The sequence below is a fragment of the Apiospora aurea genome, assembly GCF_038362705.1.
Source record: "Apiospora aurea strain CBS 24483 chromosome Unknown utg000001l_segment0_segment0, whole genome shotgun sequence".
In the NCBI taxonomy this organism is placed as follows: domain Eukaryota; kingdom Fungi; phylum Ascomycota; class Sordariomycetes; order Amphisphaeriales; family Apiosporaceae; genus Apiospora; species Apiospora aurea.
The window spans coordinates 6081197-6108807 of record NW_027117388.1 but is presented as its reverse complement, the minus strand read 5'-3'; the positions used below and the strand labels follow the sequence as shown (position 1 = coordinate 6108807).

At 37.0% G+C, this 27611-nt stretch overlaps 6 protein-coding genes across 6 annotated transcripts; 4 read left to right on the top strand and 2 right to left on the bottom strand.

Moving 5' to 3' along the window:
• Window positions 1–19438: 19438 nt before the first annotated feature.
• On the bottom strand, window positions 19439–19776 carry PG986_001847 (uncharacterized protein; the record flags this gene model as incomplete). The annotated part of the gene is made up of 2 exons (XM_066838069.1): window positions 19439–19463; window positions 19574–19776. 2 exons carry the CDS (start codon window positions 19774–19776, stop codon window positions 19439–19441), a joined length of 228 nt encoding a protein of 75 aa, XP_066706962.1.
• A 167-nt stretch (window positions 19777–19943) lies between these two features.
• Window positions 19944–20543, top strand: PG986_001846 (uncharacterized protein; the record flags this gene model as incomplete). The annotated part of the gene is made up of 1 exon (XM_066838068.1): window positions 19944–20543. One exon carries the CDS (start codon window positions 19944–19946, stop codon window positions 20541–20543), a length of 600 nt encoding a protein of 199 aa, XP_066706961.1.
• A 1208-nt stretch (window positions 20544–21751) lies between these two features.
• PG986_001845 (uncharacterized protein) lies at window positions 21752–22021 on the top strand (the record flags this gene model as incomplete). The annotated part of the gene is made up of 1 exon (XM_066838067.1): window positions 21752–22021. One exon carries the CDS (start codon window positions 21752–21754, stop codon window positions 22019–22021), a length of 270 nt encoding a protein of 89 aa, XP_066706960.1.
• Window positions 22022–22862: 841 nt separating this feature from the next.
• PG986_001844 (uncharacterized protein) lies at window positions 22863–23882 on the top strand (the record flags this gene model as incomplete). The annotated part of the gene is made up of 1 exon (XM_066838066.1): window positions 22863–23882. The coding sequence occupies one exon, from the start codon at window positions 22863–22865 to the stop codon at window positions 23880–23882; it is 1020 nt and encodes a 339-aa protein (XP_066706959.1).
• A 778-nt stretch (window positions 23883–24660) lies between these two features.
• On the bottom strand, window positions 24661–26294 carry PG986_001843 (MFS general substrate transporter; the record flags this gene model as incomplete). The annotated part of the gene is made up of 2 exons (XM_066838065.1): window positions 24661–25419; window positions 25476–26294. The coding sequence occupies 2 exons, from the start codon at window positions 26292–26294 to the stop codon at window positions 24661–24663; spliced, it is 1578 nt and encodes a 525-aa protein (XP_066706958.1).
• Window positions 26295–26511: 217 nt separating this feature from the next.
• Window positions 26512–26928, top strand: PG986_001842 (uncharacterized protein; the record flags this gene model as incomplete). Its single annotated transcript, XM_066838064.1, has 3 exons — window positions 26512–26587; window positions 26625–26700; window positions 26763–26928. 3 exons carry the CDS (start codon window positions 26512–26514, stop codon window positions 26926–26928), a joined length of 318 nt encoding a protein of 105 aa, XP_066706957.1.
• Window positions 26929–27611: the final 683 nt, after the last annotated feature.

Genomic DNA, 27611 nt, shown 5'->3' with positions numbered 1-27611 from the left:
GTATATTACCTATATTTTAAAGGAGGATTTTTTACTAGTGTTTTTAAAAGCGTTCTAGGTAACTTTCACCGTTTCGAATATATAAAGAGGCTTTCGAGGGACCGGATTTATCCCGTACGATCTAGAATATATTATTTTATAATTAAATGTAAAGCTATATACTTTAACACTTTCGGGGACATTTTCCGGTTTACCTATTCTTTAGGAATTAAAGACCCTAAATAACCCGATTAAAGCTTAATCCTAAACTAAATACGTTTAAAACCGTATCGTATAGCATTAAAATAACTCTTTAACGTCGATTTTAATTAAACTTAACTAGATTACGAAAGGTATAATATAAATAATATACCGGCTCGCTTTTTTAAAGGGTAAAGTAATCGTATTACGAGAGGTAAATAAAATATTTAATCGGCGTCGCTATACGAAAAAAAAACGGCTATAGGATAAAGGATTATTTCGTATATAAGTTAAAAAAAACCTGTAATTTTAAAAGGACGTTAATAAATAATTATAGGATAAATCGCGCCGAAATAATACTTATATAAAAAAGCTTAAAACGCGCCTATAACGCTATAGAGTTTATAGGGAGCCCGGGTATAATACGCGTACCTATTAAAATAATATAAAAATATCTAAAGAGGAGGATTCCGATTAATTTTAATATATTAAATGTATTATAATGGAATTGATTTATATTTCGTTATACGAGGCCTTAGAAAGTATTTAATTAGACCGTGAATTATATTACTTTTAAAGTTATCGTTAATAAATAAATAATAATTAATATCTACCCTTTTAATATTAAAAAGCCGATAAATAATAAACTTCGACGCTTTAATATAATGCGAGTTATCGACGAGGCTATTACCGCTAAAGATACGCGTTAACCGGCCGAACCGAAGGCTGAAAGGATCGAAATACCGAAAAATAGCCGGTAGGTTAAAAGTTTAAAGGCTATAATATTTAATATAAAAATCACTACCGGTAATTTAATTAAAAGGTTATTTGTTACGAACGGCTATCGGGGTTTAAAAGAAACCTCGTAAACGTGTTAGGGTTTATATTAATTAAAACGAGAGAGTATTTAAATGTGTAGACGAGTGCGTCCGTTTAATATAATGAATAATATTTTAAACTAATCGTAGAATTTAATTGAAGGTATAATAGGTTCGTTTAAAGTAATATGTTTTATTAATATATTAAATTAATGTTTAAATTAATCGTTAAAGTAAAAGTGTTTATATAAAATATATAGGAAAGGTTTATCGTTATATATTTAATCTTTTCTTTATCGATTTTATTATGTTTTCTTAGATTATTAGTTTATTAGTGATCCGGTAATTTAATCGTAGTTTTTAGTTTACTTATTAAAATAGTGAGCTATACTTTTAAGCTTACGGTGGTTCACGGTGATTTATAGTGAGCTATTATATAACGAGGTGGTCCGTGCGTTTTTTATTAATGTTTTCGTTCGTTATTTTTAATTACGAGGCTTTTAAAATCGCTATGCTTCTTTTTAGCCGTATAAATAGCTAGGTTATAATACTATTTCCCTTTTTTTTTAGTCTTTATTTTTAAAACGCTTAGGTTTTTTTTAACCCTAATATTTCCTTTTTTTATTCTATATTTTTAATAGGTTTTCCTTTTTCTTTTACTTTTTAATAATATACGTTTATTATATTAAGTTATATAGAAAAGTTTCGTTCGTTAAAAATTAATTAACGCTTTAAGCTTTTTATTATTATTAAGGAATTCGGGTTCGAAGTTATGTTTTATATTTTTTATTTTAAACGGGGGTGGAAATATTAAATAATAGAGGGCGTTTTTTGTTATAATAAATATATTTATTATAGTTATTTATATAATAGTTCTAGGGTTTCGGTGTTATCGTTATTACGTATCGTAGCGGAATTTTAGCGTTTTTATAACGAAAAGGTTAAAATAAAGGTAAAGTTAAACTTTTTTTAAAATAATTTCGTTTTTTTAACGAAAAATAAACGAGTTTATAACTCGTTTAAAACGTTTTCGTTAATAACGCGCCTTTTTTAAAACTCGTGGTACGAAAATAGTTAATCGTAGGCTTTAATTTTTAAACGAGCTCGAAAAATTCGAACGCGAAGAGTCGAAAGCGGCCGTAAAGACTTAATTTTTAATATTTTCGGGGTAATTAATTAAAACACGGCGGGTTTCGATTTTTTTTTGCCGCCCGTGCCTTAAATTTTTAAAGCTCTTTAACGGCGTTCTTTAAATATTTCTTAAGTTTTTATATATTATTTTTTAATAGGTAACTTTTTTATTTAGTAAAATACTTTTATTTTTATCCGATTCGTTTTTTATCGAAAATAGTTTCGATTTCGTATTTATATTAATTTATTTCGATTTTTAATTATATTTTAATTTTTACGTTTATTAAAACTGGTTTAAGTAATAAAATATAAAAGATAGGGTATATCCGTATTATTTTAAGTAGCGATAATCGATAATTAATTTCTAAAATAACTTCTACGATTTTAAATAATTTAATTTTTTTAAAGTTTAGTTTATTGCTAAGTCGTTTAGTTTTAATATTTTATCGAAGGAGGTAAACTTGTTTTCTTTTTTTAGGATAAATCCCTTTATTTTTTTTTATCGGTATATTTCTTTATTCGATTTTAAAGAAAAATAAGGTTTTTTTGTAACGATATTTAGAGTTATTTTAGTTTTTCGATTTAAATAGTCGCTATCGGTGCTAACTTTTTTTTAACGGTATTCGAATAATGTCGGGGTTAAACCCGTAGTTTATTTTAAAAGGTAATATATGCGTAGTTTCGTTATTTATATTATTATATACGAACTATATTATAGGTAATAATCGTACTTAATTATTTTATTAATAGTTAATATAGTATTGTAGGTATTACTTAAGTATTTAGTTTATACGTTCGGTTTATTTATTGGTTTATAAGTAATAGGCTGTGGATAATTTATATTTAATTTTAAGTTATATTATAAGGGATTTTTAGAATTTAGCGGTGAATAATTTATTTTAATTAAAAATAATCGTTTTTAATAGTTTATATTAATTAATAATAGTTTTAAGGAAGGTGTATACTAGGTTATTTGTGTCGCTTATTTTTTTATATAATAGAAAGTAAGTATATTTAATAAGTTTATTAGTAATAATTAATACGTTATTATATTTAATTTTAATTAATAGTTTTTTAAACGGTGGTAATTTAACGATGAAATCTAATGCGATTATTTTTTAGGCTTTGTTTAAAGGTGGTATAAGTTATAGTTCCTTATACGGTTAGTGTTGTGCGGCCTTAGTTTTATTATAAAGGTCGCATTCGTTAATTATTTTAGCCACTCGTTTTTTAAGATTCTTGTAATCGAATTGCTTATTAATTTTTTTTTATGTTTTAAAGATTTTTTAGTGTCCGTAAGCCGGATATGTATAGAATTCTTTAATAAATTTATTTTAGTATTACTCGGGGATATTAATTTTGCCGTAGCGGTATTTAAGTTTATTTTTAATGTTAAATTTATTTTTAACTTAATTTATAAAATCCGTTATTTTAAGGGTATATTCCTTAAATTTTTTAATTTATTCTTCGTGGAATTATACTTTATAAATAGCTTAAATATATCGCGATAGTATTAAATTTCTATTTTTATCGTATGTAAAAATCGTGCGTATTTTTAGCGGTATGTCTTATTAATAGTTTAGTTTTCGGCTTAAGGTATTAACCCTGCCGTTATTATTACCTTTTCGGTAAATAATAACGAAATTAAATTTTAATAAGAATTCTAATTATCGTATTTATCGTTTATTTAATTCCTTACTAGTGGTAAATATAGTAAAGTTTTTATAATTAATATAAACCTTTATTAGTTCTTTGATATTATTTAAGTAGTATTTTTATTTTTAAAAGCTTTAATAATAGCTATTAAATTTTTATCGTGAATTTAATAATTAAACTCGGGTTTATTTAGCTTTTTAAAAAAATATAACTGGGTATAATTTTCCGTTATTATCCCGTTAATTTAGCTAGCTTCCGATTATATAGTTTAATACGTCGGTTTTAACTTTAAAAAGTTTATTAGGATTTACTACGCGAAGCACTGGTTTATTAAGAATTTTATCCTTAATAGCTTAAAAAGCCGATTTTTTTATTAGTTTATTAAAATAACGTATCCTTTCGTATTAAGTGCGTAAAAGGTATCGTTATTCTATTAAATCTGGGGATAAAAATCCGGTAATAATTAATTAATTTTAAAAAAGGATTTAATTTTTATAGCGTTTATAGGCCTAGGCTACTCTCGTATTATTAATATTTTAAAGGGTTTTATTCGAATTTCTCCCGGGGATACTACGTATCCTATAAAGGTGATTAAATTTTTATAGAACTCGCTTTTTTTGGGTTAACTAGGAGTCTAGCGTTTTATAATTTTTAAAGTATTATTTTAACGTATTCTTTATATTATTCCTCGTTTTCGAAATAAATTAAAATATTATTTAAATAAACTACTACGAATTTATCGAGGTATTCTTATAAAATATAGTTAATTATACTTTAAAAACTCGCGGGTGCGTTAATAGATTTAAAAGGTATAGCTTAGTATTTAAAGTGCCCGTATTTAGTTCGAAATACCGTTTTTTATTCTTTTCCTTTTTTAATATAAATTAGGTTATATACGTTAAGTAGGTTAAGTGTAGTGAAAATAATTGCTTTATATAGTTTATCGCGTAAATCGCTAATTAAGGGAAGTAGGTATCGGTTTTTAATAGTGATTTCGTTAAGTTTCCGGTAGTTAATATATAGTCGTTAACGTAATTTACGGTTTAATTAAATACACGGTTTAATTAAATATTTTCTAAGGCCTCGTATAACGAAATATAAATTAATTTTACTACAACGTATTTAATATATTAAAATTAATCGGAATCCTCCTCTTTAAATATTTTTATATTATTTTAATAGGTATGCGTATTATGCCCGGGCTCCCCGTAGATTTTATAGCGTTACAAGCGCGTTTTAAACTTTTTCGTACGACTATTATTTCGGCGCGATTTATCCTATAATTATTTATTAATGTCTTTTTAAAACTGTAGGTTTTTTTAGTTTATATATAAAGTAATCCTTTATTTTATAACCGTTTCTTTTTCGTACGGCGGCGCCGATTAAATATTTTATTTATTTTTCGTAATACGGTTATTTTACCTTTTAAAAAAACGAGCCGGTATATTATTTACGTTATATTTTTCGTAATTTAATTAAATTTAATTAAAATCGACGTCGGAGAGCTATTTTAATACCGTACGATACGGTTTTGAACGTATTCGGTTTAAAATTAGGCTTTAATCGGGTTATTTAAAGTTTTTAATTTTTAAAAAATAAGTAAGCCGGAAAACGTCCTCGGAGATATTAAAATACGTAGCTTTATATTTAATTATAAAATAATATATTCCGGATCGTACGAAACGAGTCCGGTCCCTCGAAAGCCTCTTTATATATTCGAAACGGTAAAAATCGCCTGGAACGTTTTTAAAAATACTGGTAAAAAACTTTCCTTTAAAATATAGGTAATATGCGCTTGTATAAAGCCTTTAATTTTTTTCCCGTACGCTTTTTTTAATATACGAAAACAGCCGATATTAAAAAGTTAAAGCTTATATAATAAATAAAAAAGTATATAAAGTATAATAATCGAGTTCTTTTTATAATAAAATTCGAAAGTTATTAAATAGTAACTTTTATAGCCGTTAAAGATTAATAGGCGGTAAATATTTTTTATACGAAACTTTATATATTTATCGAAGTATCGAATTTAGTCTTCGCCTTTTTTATTCGTAATTTAGTTATTTTTAATAATTACGATTACTTAGTTTTTCGGTAATAAGCTGTTTTTATACTAAGAAAAAAGGTACGTTTTCCCGGTAAAAATAATATGTAAAGAAATAACGTAATTATATAATTCGACGCCCTATATTATTATAACTTATTTCCGGTTTTTTTACTATATTACCCTAGGCTTTCCGCGTCGATTAAAGGTAATTATAATTATTTCGGACGAAATTTAATTTATAAAAAACCCGGTCTCGTCGAAATTATATATAACGTGGTTTACCACTACGCGACGTATATCACTTAGCGACGCACCTTAATTTAATTCTAATACAATTAAACTTTAACGCGTAATACTTTTATAATTATAATACCTAATTAATCCTAAAAAGATCGAATAGTTTTAATAATTTAAGCGATACGAAATAGACCGAATTAAATAAGTTAAAGAGTAATAATAAAAGTTTATAATATATCCGAATTAACTTTACGTTATTAAATTTACGGCCGAACTTTAAAACGCGAAATCCGACCGAAACGATATAAAATAAATTTAATTAAAAAAAAGTACTTCGTAAACATATAATTAATTTAAATATCCGAGGGATACTTCCTAATCTCGCTAATATAAAAATATAACTAATCTCTTTACCGCGTTGCGCGGCGGCGACCGCGTCGGTAAACACTAAGTTAAACGCTTTATTAACCGTAACCCGGACTTAAAAATTAAAATAAATCGTCGGTACGATTATTAAAGGGCTTTTTACGAGAATTTTAAAGTTATTTCTGCTTAGTTTACGCTAATCGCGAACATAAAAACGAAATACGGGATTATTAATAAAAATATTTAAAATTTCGACGAGACCGGCTTTATAATAAGCATAATCGGGTTAATATTCGTCGTAATACGCGCCGAGCGGCGTAAAAAAGTAAAGTCGGTTCAGCCTAATAATCGGGAATAAGCAACGGCGATTAAATATATTAATTTATAGGGTTAATATATTCCGCTATTTTTAATTATTTAAAATTAATATTACCTCGCGAACTAATCCCGCGAAACCGATTTACCGGGCGACTAAGTAATTAAGCCGACTTTTAATAATTAGACTAATAACGAAATAGGCTTAAACTAGTTTAAGCACTTCGATAAATATATTAAATCGTAAACGAAAGGTCGTTACCGCCTCTTAATTCTCGACGGCTACGAGAGTTATATTTCGGCCGAATTCGAAGTATATTATTAAGATAACGATATTATTATTATTAATATACTTCCTTATTTATCGCATTTATTTTAACTTTTCGATATAATACTTTATTCGCCTTTAAAGCGTATTTATTCGAAAAAAATCGAGCTATTTATTAAGGTTTTTATAAATTATATTATTAAGCTCGAGTTTTTTATTGCCTTTAAAGCCGCGTATTTTACTATTTTTACGAAAGCTAATATTAAATTTAGATTTAGCGTATTTAGTTTAATACTTTATAACCTTAACGAGGTAATTAGTAAATTAAATATGCGTCTCCGGACGTTTATATTTAACCTATTCTGTTTAAAAACAGCCAATACCTACGATCTTTAAACGCCGTCTAACCCTTAATAAATAATTAAACACTTTACTTATATTAAAAAGAGGGTGTTTACTTATTAAGGAAGCTTTTCGACGCCGATTTTAAATACGGTAGATTAAATAATGAAAAATATAATTAAAATAGCTTATAAAATAACCCTTATACGCGATAAAATATATATATTAAAGGAGGCTAATTTAACACTTTTTAAGCGTCGAAGAGCTAAAAAGTCGCGAGTTTAGCTTAAAAAAGCCCTTACTATTGAAGAATTTTAGCAGCTATAGGACGAAAAAGTAAAAAAGAAGCGTTTAACGCTTAATAAAAGTAAAAATAGGGGTTCGTCAAAACGGAGGGCGACCGGTGAAAGGCGCTGTGGTATTTACGGCGAGATAGGTCATAATACGCGAATATATAAAAAAATATAAAATTAAGTAAAAAATCGGATAGCGAATAATTTTAATTAATTTTAAGCGTTATAATTAAATTAATTTATATAAAAGGGTCGAGAAGTGAAAAAGGTACGTCGTTAAATAATATACGTCGCGTAGTAGTAAACCACGTTATCTTTTTTTTAAATTTTATACTTATTAATTATATTCCGTATAAAAGTAAACTACGCGTAATACGCGTCGAGATTTTTATAAAGGATTCTTTAATAATTAATTCTTCGGTTAAAACGCGTCCGGAAATCTAATTATTATTATATAAAATTAGAGGCCTAGTTAACGCCGATACGTTCCGCGTCGCGTAAATTAAATAGTCGATTCGCTATATTTTTAATATTATTTATCCGAAGCGGAAACGATCGCGAATTTAAATTAATTATATATTATATAATTAATTACTCTTTAAAATTCGTAAGTTTTTACGTTAACGACTACGTATTTTATCGTAAAATATTACCGTAATACCGGTAACGTAAGGTTATATAGGGAATATTATATATTCGCGCTACGGTTCGTACACGTAATTTAAAGTTTTTTTAAAGCGCTTAAAACGTTAATTATATATCGTTCTTTTTCTATTAATTTATTATCGTGGGTAATAAAAATATAAGGCATAAAATATAAGTTATACGGAATTAAAGAAAGTGTTTAATTAAACCGTGTATTTAATTAAACCGTGGATTACGTTATTTCTTTTTCTCGTTTTTATTTTTTCGGGGAACGAAAAGAATAGGGTATCCTATTAGTAAAGTGAATAGTCGTATAACTCTTTTTTTAAGGTTTTTTTAATATATTCTTTTAAGATTTCCTCGTATTCTTAATTAAGCTTATATATCGGTATAAATTATAGTTTTTTCCTTTTTTTAAAGGGTATCTCGTGATCTTACCGTGTATAAAGCGGTAAACCCGTTTTTAGTTTTTTATTAAAAAGGTCTATAAATTGCCGGTATTTTTTTAGTATAGTTATCGTGACGTTTAGTTTAAATTCATTAGTAATAATATATACTCGAAGTACCTTAAGCTTATTTAAGGGTTTTTTTTTAAAACGCTGCTTAGCGGCTAAACCTTTTTTAGTGTATCCTATTAAAGTTAGCTTATTTTTTAATTAACTTTAAGATTATTTACTCGTAATTAGGGTATTCTTAGTATTATATTATATCTTAATATTTTCGTGATGTTATATATAATTTATTTATAACGTCCTTCGATGTTAATTAAAAGGTTCGCGACTTCCCTTTATACTTCTTTATCTTCGTAAGTTATAAGTCTTTTATTAATAGTTTTAAGTCGATATAAAGCGTTTTTTTTACTAGTTTAATTCTAGGTTATTAACGATTCTTAGTGAGATATAGTTTCTTTATATTTCGTTATCGAGTAACGTTTTAATAATAACTTTTTTAATGTTTATTATTAATATTATGTGTTTATAAATGTTTCGTTTATTCGTTATAAAGTATAGGGATTTATCTTATCCCGTTAAATATTATCTCTTTATAATCGGCGGGGTTCGTTTTTTAACCGTTATTATAAGTTTTCGTAAGGTATATTAGTTTTTTTTTTAAGTTCGTACCTAAGCTCTTAGAGTTTTTAATTATAAGCGTCGTGCCGTTACGTTATCCGTAGTACGTTGTTTTTATTAAGTAGTTATTTATTTTTAAGGGGTATTGCGATAATAGTTCCTTTTATAGTAATTATTATTTAAATCTTAGTAATGTTTTTTTATTTTAATAAAGACTATATAATTTAATATATTTGTACTGTGGTTAATATTATAGTTTTCCCCGTTATTTACGATAAGTTTTAAGCGACGGTATTAGTTTTAAGTAATCGGTATATTTTAGTTTTTTTAGGTACGTAAAAAAGGTATTCGTTTATTTAGTATTTTAATTAATTAGTTTCTTTATTTAAGTATTTACGTAGCTACTTAAGGTTTTTTTTTATTAATAAGTAAAGAGCCCGAGCGGTAGAATATATAATTTTTATATATATAGTGTTGTAATAGTAGTATATTATAAGTATTAGGTTTTTATTAATATATCGTGGAAATTAATAGTATATTATTTTATTACTTAAGTATTTAATATATATATTATAAATATATAAGATTTATAAAATAAAGTAGTGTTCGGTGTTTTTAAGGTTAACCTTTACGTTATTACTTATTTAATAACTGCTTTTTATATTTCGAAACTATTACGGCTTTAAATATTAAGATAAACCCTCGGCTTTTAACGGGCTGACTATTATGCTTAGCGTTACGTATAAACGTTCGGAAAGCGCCTTTTCCCGAAAACCTTTATTTTCGATCCTTTATTTCGTAATTTTTCGAGCTACGTTTTCGTTATATAATTATTAATATTTAAAAGATTATAGTAATATAATTAATGTCGCTTTACTTATTTTAATATTTAATTATTATTCGTAATATTATATAACTTTTTCTTATAGGTATTACGATCTCCGCCGTAATAATTACTTAACCCGACGTTTTTACGAACGCCCGTACTTTTAATACGTTTAAAAATATAGTCGCGTTTAACCCGGAGGTTTAGTTTTAATATAACCTTAGTTTTTACGATTACGTTAATAGGCTAAAAATCGAATTAAACTCGGTAAAATTTTAATTTATAAATATATAAACCCGATTCGCGAATACGCAAGTTCGATTTACTTAAAAATAGGCTATTATAGCTTATTAAAAAAAGTTTACTAAAACGAGTTATTTTTAAAGAATAAGCTTATTAAATAACTACGTATAAAAAAAGCGTTAGTTTTTTTCGCCGCTATTTTTATTATAACCACTCCCTCGACTATTTTTGCCCTGAATACCTCTGCACCCGTTTCCGTCGCCTCCGCCGATATTAACTTATCTATAAGCCCAGCACCGGGATCGTATACGCCGCTTACTACCCGCCGTCCTAAATTTTCTACTAAAAATAAAAAGTTTTTTAACCTAGCAAAATTTAATAGGTCCCGTTAAAACCTTCGTCGCTTTTCCGCCTAAATATATAATAAAATAACCTAAAATAAAGACCGCTTCCTAACTTTTACGTTTCGCTTGGTATATATAGCCGGCCGCTTAGAAGGCCGGGCTTACGATTTAATCCTACCCCGTATTTATAAAGGCGTCCCCGATTTCTTTAATTACGCCGACTTTTTAAAATATATCGAACCCGTTTTCGGCGACCCTAACCGAGTTTAAAACGCTCGTAACCGATTATATTAACACCGTTAAAAAAATTAAAATTTTAACGTATATTACGCGGAGTTTTAACGCTTTATACTCGAAAAAAAATGCTTTTCGAAGCTTTTTAACCGTTATTATTTTAAAATATATCGTAAAAATTATAAAATATATTACTTTATAATACCGCGCTTACTCGAAAATATATTTAATACGTTAAATATTTATAGTCTTTAAATAACCGTTTTCGTTAATATAAATAGTAAACCGTAAAAAAATAATCCGTTCGCGCCCTTAACTCGGTTCCGTTTAATATTACCCGTACCCCGTTTATATTTAAATTAGTCCGCCGTTTATTCTCGTTTTCGTTTCGAGTTTCCCTTATCGTTTTAATATTTAAAAGCAACCTTATAAATTTTAATTATATCCGTAAAAACGGATAATATAAACGAAAAAATGTTTCCGTTATAATAAAAAAAGCTATTTAATATTTAATTACTCGTTACCCAATACCCGTCTTTAATCCCGACTCCGATCCGTTAAAACCGCTAGCCTTTCGTTAAAACTTATTCGTCTTATTACCCGTCTTCCTACCCGATCTTTTAGCCCGACTTTAAATATTTAAAGCTTAATAAACGAAACAAGTTTAGCGTAAATTATTATTAAGCTTATATTATATATACCCTTCGAAATCGAACGCTTTGAATTTTCGAGGCCGCGGTACAAAGCTAGTCCGTATAAAAAAAGCTAGGCTACGTTTAAACTTTTAATTTTATCTATTACTTTAAAATTAAATAAAAAACTATTACTAACGTATATTATAATCGATACTAACGTTAACGGCATAAAGTTTATAAATTAAAATTAAGCTAACCATTATAATTTACCCTTAAATAAACTATTAAACCCTATTAAATTAACAATTTTTAACGGCTTAAACTATAGCTCCGGCGCCGTTATTTATTATATTACCGTTAACCTAATTATCGAAAATTATATTAAAACTATAAAATTATTCGTTACTTAACTTACGTATTATCCTATAATACTAGGTTTATTTTAATTAAAAAAGCACGACTTAAAAATTAGGTTTTCCGGATATACTTTTATTTTTAATAACGATTATTACCGGAAATATTATAATACGCCGGGAAGTCCGGCGAAAATTAAGGCGATATATAACGTACCGCTAAAAAACCGCCTAATAAACTTACCCGCCCGACTTAAAAAATTAAAATATATAAATATTACGAAAATGTTTCTCCGCGCTTATTAATTATATTAGCGGCGCGATTACTATATATTTATAATTACGTTAAAAAAAATCGATTAACTATTAAAAAAAAAAGAGCTTTTTAAACCTATATTAACCGTTCTTTTTAAACTGTTTAATTATACCGACGTATTTTCGCCGTAAAAGGCGAAAAATTTACTATTATACCGCGATTACGATTACCGTATTTAATTCGTAAAAAAGAAAACTCCGCTTTTTAAACTATTATACTTAATATTAAAAAACGAGTTAACCGCGTTAAAAGAATAGTTAAACGAAAACTTATAAAAAAGGTTTATACGTTTTAACTTTTTCCTTATTACGTCCCCCGTTTTATTCGTTAAAAAGGCTAATAAAGGCCTTCGATTTTATATTAATTATTAAAGGTTAAATAATATTATCGTTAAAGACCGTTATTCGTTACCTTTAATTAAAAAATCGCTGAATAATTTAAAAAGGATAAAATATTTTACGAAATTAAATATTATCGCCGCTTTTAACGCTATATATATAAAATAAAGATAAGAATACTTAACCGCTTTTCGTATACGGTTCGGCTTATTTAAAAGCTTAGTTATACTATTCGGCTTAACGGGCGTACCGTTAATATTCTAAAGGTTTATAAACAATATTTTAAAGTTTTACTTAAATTAATTCTATACCGCGTACTTAAACGATATTTTAGTTTATAGCCGAACGCGAAAGGAATATATCGAATACGTTTAAAAAGTTTTATAAGCCTTAAAAAAATTAAGGCTATTCGTAAAGTTAAAAAAGTACGAATTCGTTATCTAGGAAATAATATTTTTAGGAATAATCGTGGGTGTCGAAAAGATTTAAATAAATCCGGAAAAGATTAAAACGATTAAAAATTAAGCTACGCCGGCCTATTTAATTAATATATAAGCCTTTATTAAGTTTAAGAATGTTTATTAAAAGTTTATTCGCGATTTTTTAAAATTATCGCGCTAATAATAAACTTAATAAAAAAAGGCGTACCTTTTATTAAACTCGAAATTATAAAAACGCTTTTTAAGGATTAAAAAAGGTATTTATAAAGGCGTCGGTATTAATACTGTTCGACTAAAATAAAAAGGTCGTTTTAAAAATTAACGCGTTCGATTTTATATTAATCGGAGTATTATTATAATACGACGATAAAGGGATATTACGGCCGGTAACGTTTTATTTAAAAAAACACTTTACGACGAAGTGTAACTACGAAATTTATAATAAAGAATTATTAATTATTATTCGTTATTTCGAAAAATAGCGGCTTAAATTAAAAAGCGCCGCTTTCCCGATTAAGGTAATTACGGATTATAAGAACCTAAAATATTTTACGATAACGAAATTATTAAACCGAAAATAAACCCGATAGTCCGAATTTTTATTACGTTTTAACTTTAAAATTATATATCGCCTAAAAAAATAAGGAATTAAGCTTAACGTTTTAATTAAAGGATTAAAAGATTTATTAAAAAAGGAGGATAAACGCTTAAAATATTAAAGTTAAATAGTATTAAAGCGCGTTAACCTCGAATACTTTTTTAACCCCGAATAAAATATTTTTAACCCCGGATAACCGCTAGCCTATTTATATAAATACGTTCGTTTCGTTAATCCCTTAATTTATTTAAGCCTATCCCCGATTACCCGATCCTAAATTAAGTTTTAAATAATTTTACCCGTTAATAAATTTACCGTTAATACCGAGTTTACCGATAACGTTAACCTAGCTAACCCCGCCGCTTTTAAACCGCTTTTAGAAAAAGAAATACTTATCCCGACCGTTCCGGCTTAACTATAGCTTTTTTTTAATAAAAGCTATTTAAAAAATAAAGAACTCTTATTTATTATTAATGCTTTAAAAACCGAAAAAACCTACTCCCCGCGGATTTATTTAGCCGAATACGAAATAAAAAATTAATATTTATTTTATCGAGGAAGACTATACGTTTTTAATTTATCGAAATTATACGTAAAACTTTTAAAAATATATTACGTTTTTCCCGTAATCGGATATATAAAGCGTTTACGTATTTACGAAGCGTTATTTCGAAACTATTATTAACTTAATATATTAATATATATCGAAACCTAGGTTAAAAACTGTTATATTTATAAAAAAATTACTAGTTCCCGCGAGCTTCGCTAAGGGGTACTAAAACCTTTTTCCGTTTTTTAAAAAGCCTAGCAAGACTTATCGATAAATTTTATTATTTACTTGTCGAAAAGCGAAAACTACGACGTTATTTTAATTATAGTTAACCGTTTAATTAAAATAAAATATTTTATATACTATAAAAGTATTTATAATTTTAAAGAAATCGCCCGCTTATATACGAAATATATATAAGAGCTTTACGGATTCTTAAAGACGATCGTATCGGACCGAGGCTTTTAATTCGTTTCCGATTTTTAAAAATACTTAATTCGTCGTTTAAGGATAGAATCCCGCTTGTTTATTATTTATTACTTTAAAATTAATAGGTAAATAAAAATCGTTAACGCGTTTTTAAAATAATACTTACGAGATTAAGTATTATATTTATAAAACGACTAAGTAAAATAATTACCGCTAACCGAGTTCGCGATTAATAATACGATTAGCGAAAATATAAGCACAACGCTTTTTTTCGTAAATTACGGGTTTCACCCGCGTTTTAATTTTAAATTTATCGTATTAAGCGATAAAATCGCCGCGAAGAATACTAAAAACCTCGTTTACCGAATAAAGGAAATATACGAATATTTTTAAGCCGAGATCCGTTTAATTTAAAGCCGATAAAAAGAATACGTGAACTATAAACGTAAACCCGCCCGCCGATTTTTAGTTAATTAAAAAATATAGCTCGATACTCGTAATATACGAACGTTCCGCTTATAAAAAAATTGGATTAAAAAAGCTTAGGGCTATTTATAATTAAAAAGGTCGTTAGCTTATATACGTACCGTTTAAAATTGCCTGTTTTAATAAAAATTTACCCCGTATTTTACGTTAACTTATTAAGGCCCGTTACCGAGAACCCTTTACTTAAATAATAATAAGACCCTCCCTTACCTATAGAGGTAAAGGGTATTAAAGAATAAAATGTTAAAAAAATCCTGGACTCCTATTAAGACCGCCGAAACCGCGGTGGCCGTTCTAGTTTAAAGTATACTGTTAAATAAACGGGATACGATAAGTTAACCGAGAAACTTACCGTATACTTAAAAAATTATACCGAGATTATAACGAATTATTATCGCCGTTACCCGAATAAACTTAGATTTATTTAAATTAAACTAAAGAATTTATCGCTTAGTTAAAAATTACGCCGGAGATTACTTATTTAAACTAATTAAGTATTATATTACTTAAACCGGTTAAACCGTTTAAACTTTACTTTATTATTTTATATTAATAATACTCCGCTTTAAAAAAAGGGGTATTATTACGGCTTTAAATATTAAAATAAACCCTCGGCCCTTAACGGGCCGATTACTATACTTAACGCTACGCACGAACGCTCGGAAAACGCCCCTTCCCGAAAACCTCTGCTCTTAATCCTTTGTTTCGTAACTCTTTAAACTACGTCCTCGTTATATAATTACCGATACCTGAGAAATTATAGTAATAGAATTAACGTCGCCCTGCCTATTTTAATATTTAACTACTGTTCGTAATAAGAACGATATATCGAGTAAACTTTTTATATTTTATTAATTTATAAATATAGGAATCCCGGGGATAGTTATTTACTTATTTTCGTGAAATCGCCGGGATTACTAAGCTATCGTAAGTATTATTTCAATAATTAGTAATTAATCGATTTCTTTAAGTTAATAGTGTTATTTTCGTGTAATCCGTTTTTCGTTAAGCGTGATCGATTTAATAGTATTATCGGAGTTATAATTATCGTTAGTAAATATTCGTCGAAGTATAGCGATTATTTAAAAGGTTACGTATTTCCTAAGTACCTTCGGGAATTAACTAGTTTTTTCTTTATTTACTAAGTAAATAGAGTACTTATCGTCGTAATAAGCTATTTAAAATAAACTGTCGTGTAATACGTTTAACGTATTATTAACGCTACTTTTTTTAATAGTTATTAAGAGTCTTTTATTTTAATAGTATTAAAGTAGCGTTTATTAAAAACGCGTTTAAACGTTTTTTTAGGACTTTTATAGTTTTTTATAAAATATCCGTCTTTCCCGTAGTTATAGCAGGTAACGTTTTTCCGGCGTTTACCCTTATTATTTCGATAGGTAGCGTTTAGGTTTATAAGTCCGCTGTGTGATTTATAGGATATCTTTTTTAAGTACGTTAAATAGGTCGACCGCTGTTAGCCCGGGGTTTATTATTTAGTCGTAGGGCTCGATTACCCGATTTTTCTAAGCGTCGTTTATATAAACGGTTATTAATTTTAAATGCTTTTTTTATATATTTATCGAATTATTTAGGGCGATTTTCCCGGCTAATTTCGTTTTTTACGTTTTCTCGTAGTTTTACGTAAAAGAATATTATTAAGGCGTTATTATTATTTTATTCCGTTCGCGAGGAGATTTACTTAAACTTTACGGTATACGCAAAAGCTAATCTTTTTATTTAAACTATATAAATTATTTCTTTATAGTCCGAACTTTATCTAAATTTTTAAAAGTAGCCTGTAGCTTTTTTTTAAAGGTAGAGTAATAATAAAAAATACGGCGTGTTTAAATGTTTTATTTTTTATCGAAGGGGTTACCGAGATAGTTTTTTATAATAGGTTTAAATTATACGAAAACGTTCTTTTTAAAGTATTTTACGGTATAAAGGATTCGATTAGCCTCCAAGTTAAAGTTTTTAGCGTAAAAGCGTAGGTACGTTTTTATCTAGGTTAAAAATTTATAAACGGTTCTTTTTTTATTATTATAAGTTTAAGGTACGGTAAATTTATATCTAAAGCGTCGACGCGTAGGTAATAAAGCTACTTAATCGGTAAGTTATTTATTATCGCTAGTTAATTAATTAATTCGCTTTTAAAGCTATTTAATAAGTTAAAGGATATCTAGTCTTCCGATTAAGTTATTTATATTACCTTAAGCGGGGGTTCCGTTATTATTAAGATTTTAAGGTACTATAATACTTTTATAAGGATATTATTTAAAAGTTTAAATAGTAACTCATAAAAATAAAAGCGATTAAAATATTACGAATAACTATCGAGGTTTAAAAAAACCTCGTAAACGTGCTAAGGTTTATATTAATTAAAACGAAAAAGTATTTAAACGTATAAACGAGTGCGTCCGTTTAATATAATAAATAATATTTTAAACTAATCATAGAATTTAATTAAAGGTATAATAAATTCGTTTAAAGCAATATACTTTATTAATATATTAAATTAATGTTTAAATTAATCGCTAAAGTAAAGAGTATCTATATAAAATATATAGGAAAGGTTTATTATTATATATTTAATCTCTTCTTTACCGATTTTACTATATTTCTTTAAATTACTAGCTCACTAATAATCCGGTAATTTAATCGTAATGTTTAGCTTATTTACTAAAATAGTAAATTATACCCCTAAGCTTATAGTGGCTCACGGTAATCCATAGTAAGCCATTACGTAACGAGGTGGTCCGTGTATTTTTTATTAGTATTCCCGTTCGTTACTTTTAATTATAAGGCTTTTAAAATCGCTGTGCCTCTTTTTTAGCCGCATAAATAGCCAGGTTATAACATTATTATAAAAGAAACTTAATAAAAGTATTAATAATTTAACGGCTTAAATCGACCGGTTAAAGTAAGAAAAGGCCGGTTTAAAGGTAAATTTAAAGAAAATAAAGGCTTAAAAGAAAAGAAAGGTTAATAAAAACCTTAATAAGGGCTTTATTTATATAATAAATATTAAAGAGGTTTAAGAGGACATTAAAGAAAGAAAGCTAAAGAAAAGGCTGAAAAAAGGCGCCGGTAAAGTAATAGAAATTAATATAAATCGAGCTAGTGGTGAGGGTGACTCTATTATAGTGCGCACGAGCCGAAACAAACCTTAAAATGCAGTGTGTGTTGCTCAATTAACCTATCTATTACTGTTATTGTTGATTTTTACATCTATTTTAAGGGGGTCAGTGAAGGGGGGCAGCCAGTAGGGGTTGCATCTTACCACTTCTTCCGCCACATTCTCTAACAAAGCAAAACCAACAGATCGATCATGCTACCAAGGAAGAGCACTCAGGAAAGTTCTTCAACCAAACGATCGACTCTACACCCCCGTGGTGATGAGTGAGCCTCGGTTGCGTGGCCCACTGGTAGTCTCGCAGCCGATCCACATGATGTGATCAAAGACATTTAGAAGATCTGGATGACAAGCTTGTGTAGTGAAGAGCGGAGGTTGACTGGAAATGCAAGCTTGCCTGGCTGGATACGGACTCCTCCGCGATCCTCTTCCTTTCGTTAACTATCTCGTTTACCAACTCAAACTCATCATGTGTGCGTGAAACATACTATCCCAGAACCGGTGCCAGACCTCAAATTGTGATCTACATACAAAGGAGATTGAAAGCGAGCCCCTTACTTCGACTACTCAGTTACCGCCTGCTCAGACTACTTCCCAGCGCGGCAAAGACGTCCATCGCCGTCCTGGGCCCATTTCTCGCTACCCACCGCGGAGGCAGTATATGTCACGGGAAATACCCGAACACTGAGTATAGGTAAGCAGGGACAGCTTGGCCGGCCAGTGAGTGCAGGGAGCTGCCCGGTCTTGTTGCCGATTGTATATACTTACTCACCCCTTGCAAGCCTGGGCTAACAAGCTGTTACTTGGTATCAGGCCAAAAAAAGGGCGCTCCGCAACGTGTGGAAGAGTTGGCACTCACGATGCGCTTAACCAAATTTGGGTACGATTTTCCATGAGGTGTATATACGCACTTATATTGTTACGGTTAGCCTATAAGCGCACTGATCGCGGGTACCGTACGGAGTGTCGAAACTTACCCATCGCACGTAGTATGCTACGAGGTACTTTTCGTCCAGCCCCTGCTCTCAGGCCCCGGTAACCTACCCTTGCCACCCCGCAGCAGTTCAGAAAAGATCCCGTCAAGCTTTGTCCTCCCGTCAGGCTATCGATATGGCATATTGCTGTGCCGCGATTAGGTTTAGACTCTAGCCGATTCGAGCGGCCAGAATTCTATATATGTATACTAACAGATGGAGCAGACATGGAGCATTGCCTCCAGAGACTCGTCCGTAACTTTTGCATCTTTGGTCGGCCCAGGTTCTTTTCGTTCGTCCGCTCACCTCTCAACATCGTTGTCGATAGGACCTTTGGTCGGTTGGCTGCCCGAAAGTGGCGGCCGGGTGGATGTGATGTTGGATAGTCGGCAAGCACGCGCTGGGCACATCGTGAAGCCAAAGGTCATGCTGGATATGAACTCATCTGGAATGGTAATGTACAAACCAAATGAGCACAGAAGGTCGGGACCCGAAGCCATTGTATCCATGATGAGGAATATATATATATATATATATAAAGCCAAGGGTTTCTGCTCTCGAGACTTTCGTTTCTGTTAATCATCTCAACGCATTCGATAGTCTCGCTTTCACATTTAACGTTTCACTATAACGACACCGTTGGACACCTTCATCACTGCCTCTTCCCATATTCACGATGAAGTTCTCTCCAGTCGCCGTCACCGGCCTTATGGCCTTCTTGTCTGCCCCCGCCACTGCGGCCCCCGCCACGGGGTCTGACCCGGCCCCGGTCGATTTCTACAAGGCGTCCGGCATGAGCGAGATGAAAGACGGCTTGTACCGCCTGGCCTACGACGCCGACGGCGCTCCCCGGATCCACTTCACCCCGCCCAGCGCCGCCGCCCTGGCGATCCGTGGCTCGAACACCACCACCAACACCAACACCAACAGCACTGCTGCCGTTGCCGGCGGGATCTCCCTGTCCGAGCGGTCCGAGGGCTGCGACAACTTCCGCCTCGACGGCCAGGACACCGACGCCGCCAACGCGGACCTCCAGGCGGCCTGCGGCGACGGGTACGAGGGCACCGTCTGGTCGCAGTCGGGCGACACGGTCGCCTTCTACTGCCAGTACGCGTCGGCGCCGCGGTGCCGGGCGCGCGAGAGCCGCAACGCCAACTACTGGATCACCAAGAAGTGCGGGCGGTACTGGGCCGGCAGCTACGAGTCCCAGGGTCGCAAGTACGCTTATGGCTACACTGACCCCAAGCGTCACAACTTCTGCGGGATCTGGCTCTGATTTGGTGTTTTTTTTTATTCGGTGGTGCTTGCGAGACTTGTGGCTGGATCAGGGGGGAGGGACTTTGAACGGGATCGAGCGATCCTTTGATGATGGCAGCATGTGTAGGGGGGCGGAGGATGGGGGCGCACGAGGGGTCGAATTCGAGGCGCATTGGCGAGAATAGCAGGGTAGGGTAGCCGAAACAAACGTAAACATCCGACATCTCTTCAAGTGTGTGCTCTTGTGGTTTGTTTTTCCTTCTTCACTACTCTACAGCACATCTCCACACAAACACACAAATGCCCGCGGCGTTTTTCATGATTGCTTTCTGGTGTACGTAGAAGGGCCCTGCGAGGTTCAATGGCGCCGCGATGGTTCGGGATCGAAACAGGTGGACAGATGGCCGTTGGGCCAACTGATAGCCCGTTGTCGTCTCTTCGCAAGAATCAAGCTGGCGCTTAACCGCGGCTGTTGAGGTGGTACCGCTTTATTTAGTGAGGCTTGTCGGCACTAGGGTGGATATCCCTACCCCTACCTACGCGGGAGCTAGAGACGGCCTTCTCTTGGCGGCACGCTCCCGTCCCAATGCCACTTGCTACTATCGACCCCTTGTCGCGTGGGGGCCACTGGTGTGGGCGAGAACGAGCTTGCTTGTTCCTCTGCTTACTGTCCCTCAAGTATGCACCCGTTCGTGCCGGTTATCCTGATGGCGGGCCCTCGGGGCCCTCATCGCCTGTCTTGCTTTCTCTGTTGGGCCATCGGTCGCGTGACAGGTGGCCCGGCCGTCCAAGAAGCGAATGAATGAATCCTACCCGCCCAGAAAAGACTATTTGATGGACCGAAAGGGACGAAGCAGGTCGGTCGGTACTTCTCGAATGGAGGGTGGAGTGCCTGCCGATCCACCAACCGCGCCCCGTACTTAACAAACAGGGCCCCCTACCAGCTAGGACGCTAGAGGTTGCCCCCCGTGGATTCAGTGCTGTAGGTACTCTATTTATGGGCAGTTGCACCGCTCTTTGCGCCGTAGAGGCCCTGCATACTTCGTTACTGCCTCTGGGATTTCCTTCTTCCTCTCCGCTCGACCAGATTGGATCAGTCACGACCCCGCCTGCAAACTACAAGACCTGGTCGGCTCCTCTTCCACGACTGCAAGAGCCTCAGCTGGTACCCAAGCCTCCTCCATCCTCTTTCCAGACTCAACTATTTCCTTTTCATTGAGAACCACAATGGCCCGCCCTCTTCTCGACATAGGCATCTGGGCCAAGGTCCCGCCAGTGGCCCGGTTCTGCGAGCACCCCGATGGCGTAGGATACCGAGCGGCCTGTATGCACCTGCCGACGCCCGAGTTCCTATGGGCCGTCGGGATCGCCCTGTTCGTGTGGTTCTTGCCCGACATGATTGTGCTGGCCACCGACGCTTTTGCGTTTCTATACCTGACGTACCACGGGCGACGTCATGAGCTTCCCGAGATTCGACGCAGAGCGGCCGCTCGCTGAGCCCACGAGGTAGTCGAAAATGTACATGCCTTTTGACGACCGCTTCATACCCGCTCCTCTCTTGGTGCAGAGTGTTGGGACGGACACCCCCGTTCCGCAGGAGATCCGCAAAAGCTTGGTTTGGTGTGGAACCGACAGGATTCAGCCGTTTTGTAACTACATGGTTTGGCAAATGGCTTCATTATCCAAGGGACTTTTGCTTGCCGCAACGGAAATAAAGGACGTAGGGGGTTGGTTGACACGTTTATTATCCCAATTCACCGCCTCCGGCCACTTGCCCACCCATGAGATCTGCACCGAAGTAGTAAGCCTAGAGACGAACTTGCCCCATAGAAACCATAGAAACCTCAGCCGCATGCACGCACCAGGGGACTTTTCGTTGATCCCCCACGCCCATGGCCCATCTTACCACCAGCAAACCCCCCACATGCAGGGCAGGAAAGATCCTATTTCAAGCTTTGGCTATCCGTAAGGCTAGCGATTGGCTCCCTGTTGGCAACGGAAAGTCCTTCCGGGAAGGCGCCGGGGATAGATACTCGCATGGCCTGCGTGGGGTTTGTCTGGGTCGAGTTGTTGAGGGCTGAGATATCGAATGGGCCGATCATGGACATAGCCCTCCAAGGCGAGGCTTGAACAGGTATTTCAACCCCACAGGAGGCAGGCAAAATCGTGGAAGACAGAGGCAATGGGAGGATGCAGTGAAGACGCTGCTTGGGAGCCCAAGAGCCCGTGTCTATAAGAACAGACTGCAGCCCGAGTTGAAATCTCAAGTCTCTATCCTCATCACCCGCCCTCATCAGCACACTTGGCAACCTTGTCCTATCATCCTCGAGCTTGCGCCATGTACAACCTCAAGCTCGCCACCTTCGGCCTCATGGCCACGGCGGCTCTGCCCACCATGGCCTACCTCCCGCCGCACAAGCGCTCCGAGTCGGCCGTCGACCTGGGCACGCTCGAGAGCCTCGAGAAGTTCTACGAGCACCTCGGCCTCGACTCCGCCGCCGCCAACTGGGAGGCCATCGAGGAGCTCGAGACCCACGACTTCGAGGCCATCGCAGCCGAGGACGCGGCCCGGGCTGCTTCTTCGGGCGTCACCGTCCGCTCGAGCCCGGCCGCGACCCCCGATAACATGGGCCTCGCCGCCCGCCAGGACGCGGACCAGTGCGCCGACCAGACGGGCTTCGCCCAGATCCTCTGCGCCAACATGCCGTCGCGCACGGCCTGGTGGACGGCCGGCGGCGCCATGGCCATCTGGTACACGCCCGACCTCATGATCAAGTTCGCCGACGCCATCGCGCACGTCGTCCGGACCGCGCGCAGCCTGCGCCAGGTCAAGCCGGCCGGCCAGCTGGGCGCCCGCGCCCAGGGGCCGGGTCGGCAGTTCAAGTTCTCGGTGCCCGTCTTCCGCGAGGAGGGCAGCAGTCCCTTCCTCGCGCCCCTCGCCACGCGCGGTGAGGCCCGGAACAGCACGGGCAGCGACGCCGCGGACATGCAGATGCACAACAACTTCCACTTCGACGAGGACGAGGGTGTGCTGCACTACATGGGCACGCGCGCCGCGCTGGCGGCCGACGAGGTGATGCCGTCGGCGCGCCGCGGCACGAGCGAGAGCCGCCGCCGCGGGCAGACCAAGAACTACACGATTGTGGTCCAGGCGACGGCGCTCACGTCGGCCTCGACCATCGCCTCGGAGCAGTGCATCGGCAGCGTCATCAAGTACCACATCAACCGCGCCACGGAGCAGAACCGGTTCCGGTGCGTGGGAGTCGACAACCGCGGCAGCTGGAAGGTGGCGCTCCACGTGAATGTGAACAGGGGCCGGAACAATGGTGGGGAGTACGGGACTTGCTGCGAGTTTTAGGTCGGGAATGGAGTAGGGGGGAGGACCTATGACTGTGTCCCTGTTGATCTGTCGAGCGGCGAGGGATGGCGTATTGCGATGGGGATGTTTCTCGACAGCAAAGCATGGCGGAGAAATTTATCGTGGATGTAAGGAAACTACAGACTGAGCAGATAAATTGTATAGAAATCAGATACTGGCGGCTGTTTATCCTAACCCGCTGCTCATAAATGCGTGGATGCAGTCTCGGTTTCTTATATCTTCGTGCACGTGAATATCATTCGTGTTCCGCGTGACAAAGTGACACATCTGCAAATTATCTAAATGAGAGATAGAAGAGAGAGAGACACACACACACACACACATATATATATATATATATGGCAATCACATCGTGGCTTATCGAGTCTTCCTTTCGTGGCTGTCCCCCCCTCTCGTGAAGGTTTTTCCACCTACCGTCGTATCAAGTCATCTCCTGTGTCGAGTCTCATCCTCAGGGCTTATAGCAATTACATTAAACACTAATATAACATCATCCTCATTATATAGCTATGGCAATGAATATATTGGATTAGAAGAAAGTGGTCTTGATCAAGTGCCACTATATTACCCAAAGCGGAAAACCGTGAGACCAGCCGGACGAGACCTATGCCCCTTACCCAAGTTGGAGCTTGTCAGGACACGTTATAACCCCATATATGTTGGTCATCCCCTTCACCTTTCGTCCGATGGCGTCGTAAGCTCGATCCGGCTCGGCCCACCAGCCTTCTCCGCCTGGTATTGTGCCGCCGGCGTCTTCTCAGCCAGCCCCAAACTCGGTCGCGTGGTCCTTGCGGAGCTCGACGTGCTTCTCCGCGAACGTGACGAGAAAGCCGAGGCAGACCACCCCGACAAACGCCAGCCAGGTCCGGCTCAGCACGCGCTCGTACACCTCGACGACCTGCTCCGCCGCCGGCGACGGCAACCCCCAAGCCGGCCCGCATTGGCGTACGCAGCCCCGCCGGTCAGGAGGTCGCGGTAGCCTGGGTCTGCGACGCGCCCGAGGTTGGCGTCGACGAGGCCGTTGAAAGCGACGGCGGCCATGGTGGCGCCCCAGACGAGCCCGAGGGGAGCGGACGAAGGAGTACGCGGCCGTGGCAGCGGCGACGTCGGACTCGGGCAGCGCGGCGAGGGTCCAGGGCAGCGTGGCGGTGAAGAGGAGGCCGGTGCCGCCCGCGGCGAGGATCTGGAAGCCGATCCAGGCGCCCTGGCTCGAGCCCGCCCACAGGGTCGAGAAGAGGCCCGCGCCGACGACGCTCAGGGCGAAGCCGGCCCAGTGCAGGGGGCGGTACCGGCCCGTCTGGGAGAGGAAGGCGCGCGCGAGGCCGCCGAAGGGGATGATGGCGAGGGCGAAGGGGAGGAAGTAGACGCCCGACAGCAGCGGGGAGGCGCCCCGGACGGCCTGGAAGTAGACGGGCAGGAAGTAGGCCAGGGCCTGCATGATGACGGCGGCCAGGAAGATGAGCAGGAAGCCCGTGGCCGAGGTGCGGTTCCGGAAGAGCCGGTTCGGCACGCTCGGCTCGCGGCACAGCGGGGGAAGGATTCGTAGAAGTGAAAGGCGGCCCAGCCGGCAACGCCGAGGACGAGCGGCAGGATGACGTGCCACGAGGCCCACGGGTAGCCCGGCTGCCCGCCCATGATGAGGCCGAAGAAAAGCGCGACCATGGCGGGGATGAAGAGGGCGTTGCCGAGGAAGTCGACGCGGGCGAGCGCGTGGGCCCAGGTCGGGCTGCGCTTGTACTGGACGTTGAGCGCGAGGAGGATGCCAAGCAGGCCGCCCGACCCCAGACCTTGAATGGTACGGCCGGCGAGCATGCTCAAGCTGCGGGCACCGCCAGCAATACCGCTGCCCAGGGCGAAGAGGGCGATGGCGGCAAGAAGGGGGCTGCGACGGCCAAAGATGTTGGCGAGCTGGCCATAGAGAGGTTGCGGCACAGTACACGCGAATAGAGACGAGTTGGTGATCCAGACATATTCGCCCGCGCCCCCAAATTCGCGTGTGACGGTTGGCAAAGAGGTTGTTATGACGGTGGAGTCGACAGAGGCCATGAAGGACAGCATACAGAGAATTCCCGCCTTGCGCGGGTTCCCCTCCTTCCACACGACGTAGCTGTCGACGAGGCCGGCGTAGGCGCCCAGGATGGCGAGGACGGTGTCGCAGGCCGCGCGCTGGCGGGTGAAGTAGAGGGCGAACAGGCACGTGCCCAGGACGGTCGTGCGGGCGTTGTTGATGTGCATGACGGCGGCGGCGCCCGGCGTGCTGGCGATGCGGTCCGGCAGGCCAAACTCGAGCATGGCCGCCCGCGGATCAAAGTACGACCACAGGCCCCCAAAGGTCATGGTGCTCGCGGCGATGAGCGCGGGCATGTGGCGGGGGCTGAATTGCTCTGACATGTTGTCCTTCGTGAGTGGTAAGGGGGTGAGCAGCTAGATGCACTAGGGAGAAGGGCCGAGAAGTATTACTGTTGTTGCTAAGTAGATGGGGGCTGAGGCCTGGCCTCGGCGGGATGACTGCAGTGTGACCAGTCACAGCCGGCCGATCTTTGCCTGATGCGAGTATGTATTTACAGCATTTTATGCCTTGCGCAACGACCTCACTGGACGTCTCCCAATGCTCCTGCCCGAGATTCGACGTTCGATGACGGCACTCGTCGATTCGCACTTCGAATCTGTTCCACCATTGAAAGGTCCGTAAACGACGCTCTGGAGTCTCTGGTCGCCCAGAGATTCGAGGAGCGGGACCGGCGCAGTTCACTGCCATGCCGGGGCTGCCGTTCTGGGGCGTTGGGAAGATGACATGGTAAGTCCCTCGTCCCCCTCTTGTGTAACTGTTCTTACCTTCTGATCGAAAATTGTTTATAGTGGTGGGAGGTTCTATGCGTCGGCTGCTATCAGGACGCTGCTCGGGGTATTCCTCACGAAATGGGACCTGCAACCCGAGGACCCTGATGCGAAGCAGCACTTCGCCTGGCGCAGTTGGATATGCCCTTATGAGAGTGCCAAGGTAATCGCGAGGCCAAGGGCGTAGAGTATTGTGGTGGCTTGCAAGGCTAATTCTGTTACACCGTCAATCTCCTGAGACTATGTGCGTTCTTTGTCTTTGTGTTAGCTCCATTAGGTACGAAATGGGCCTGATGTTGGCGCAACTGCTATGGTTTCGAGTTCACTCGGTAAGATGCAACCCCTCTGGCGCCCTCCCCCCTCACGCACCATTTTACTTTTTTAGTTTAAAAATAGAGGATAAAATAAATAAAATAAAGGAAAGATATATTTTAAGCTTAGATTTAATAAACTATATATTTAAGGTTTTTTAATTAAAAAATTAGATTTATTTAAGAAGATATTTTATATTTTCTTTTATTTTTAAAATTTAAAAACACGGTATATAATCTTAGTTTATTATAAAAACTATAAAATCTTTTTATAAATATAATTTCTATCACTTTTACTATAATAATAATTAAAAGTTAGATCTTTAAAAAAATTATTTAATGAATTATTAAAAAGAGAAAATACTCCCGCTTAAAATCTCTTAGTAAACCTTAATTTAAATTTTAATATTTAAATAACTTAATAAATAAAATAGTATAAAAGTTAAAATAAGTATATTACGTTTTATTTTTAAGTATTCTCGAGATTTAAAATTAAACATTATTTTTAAATAATTTATTTAAAAGGTTACTTCGATTTATATTTTACTAGTAATTTATA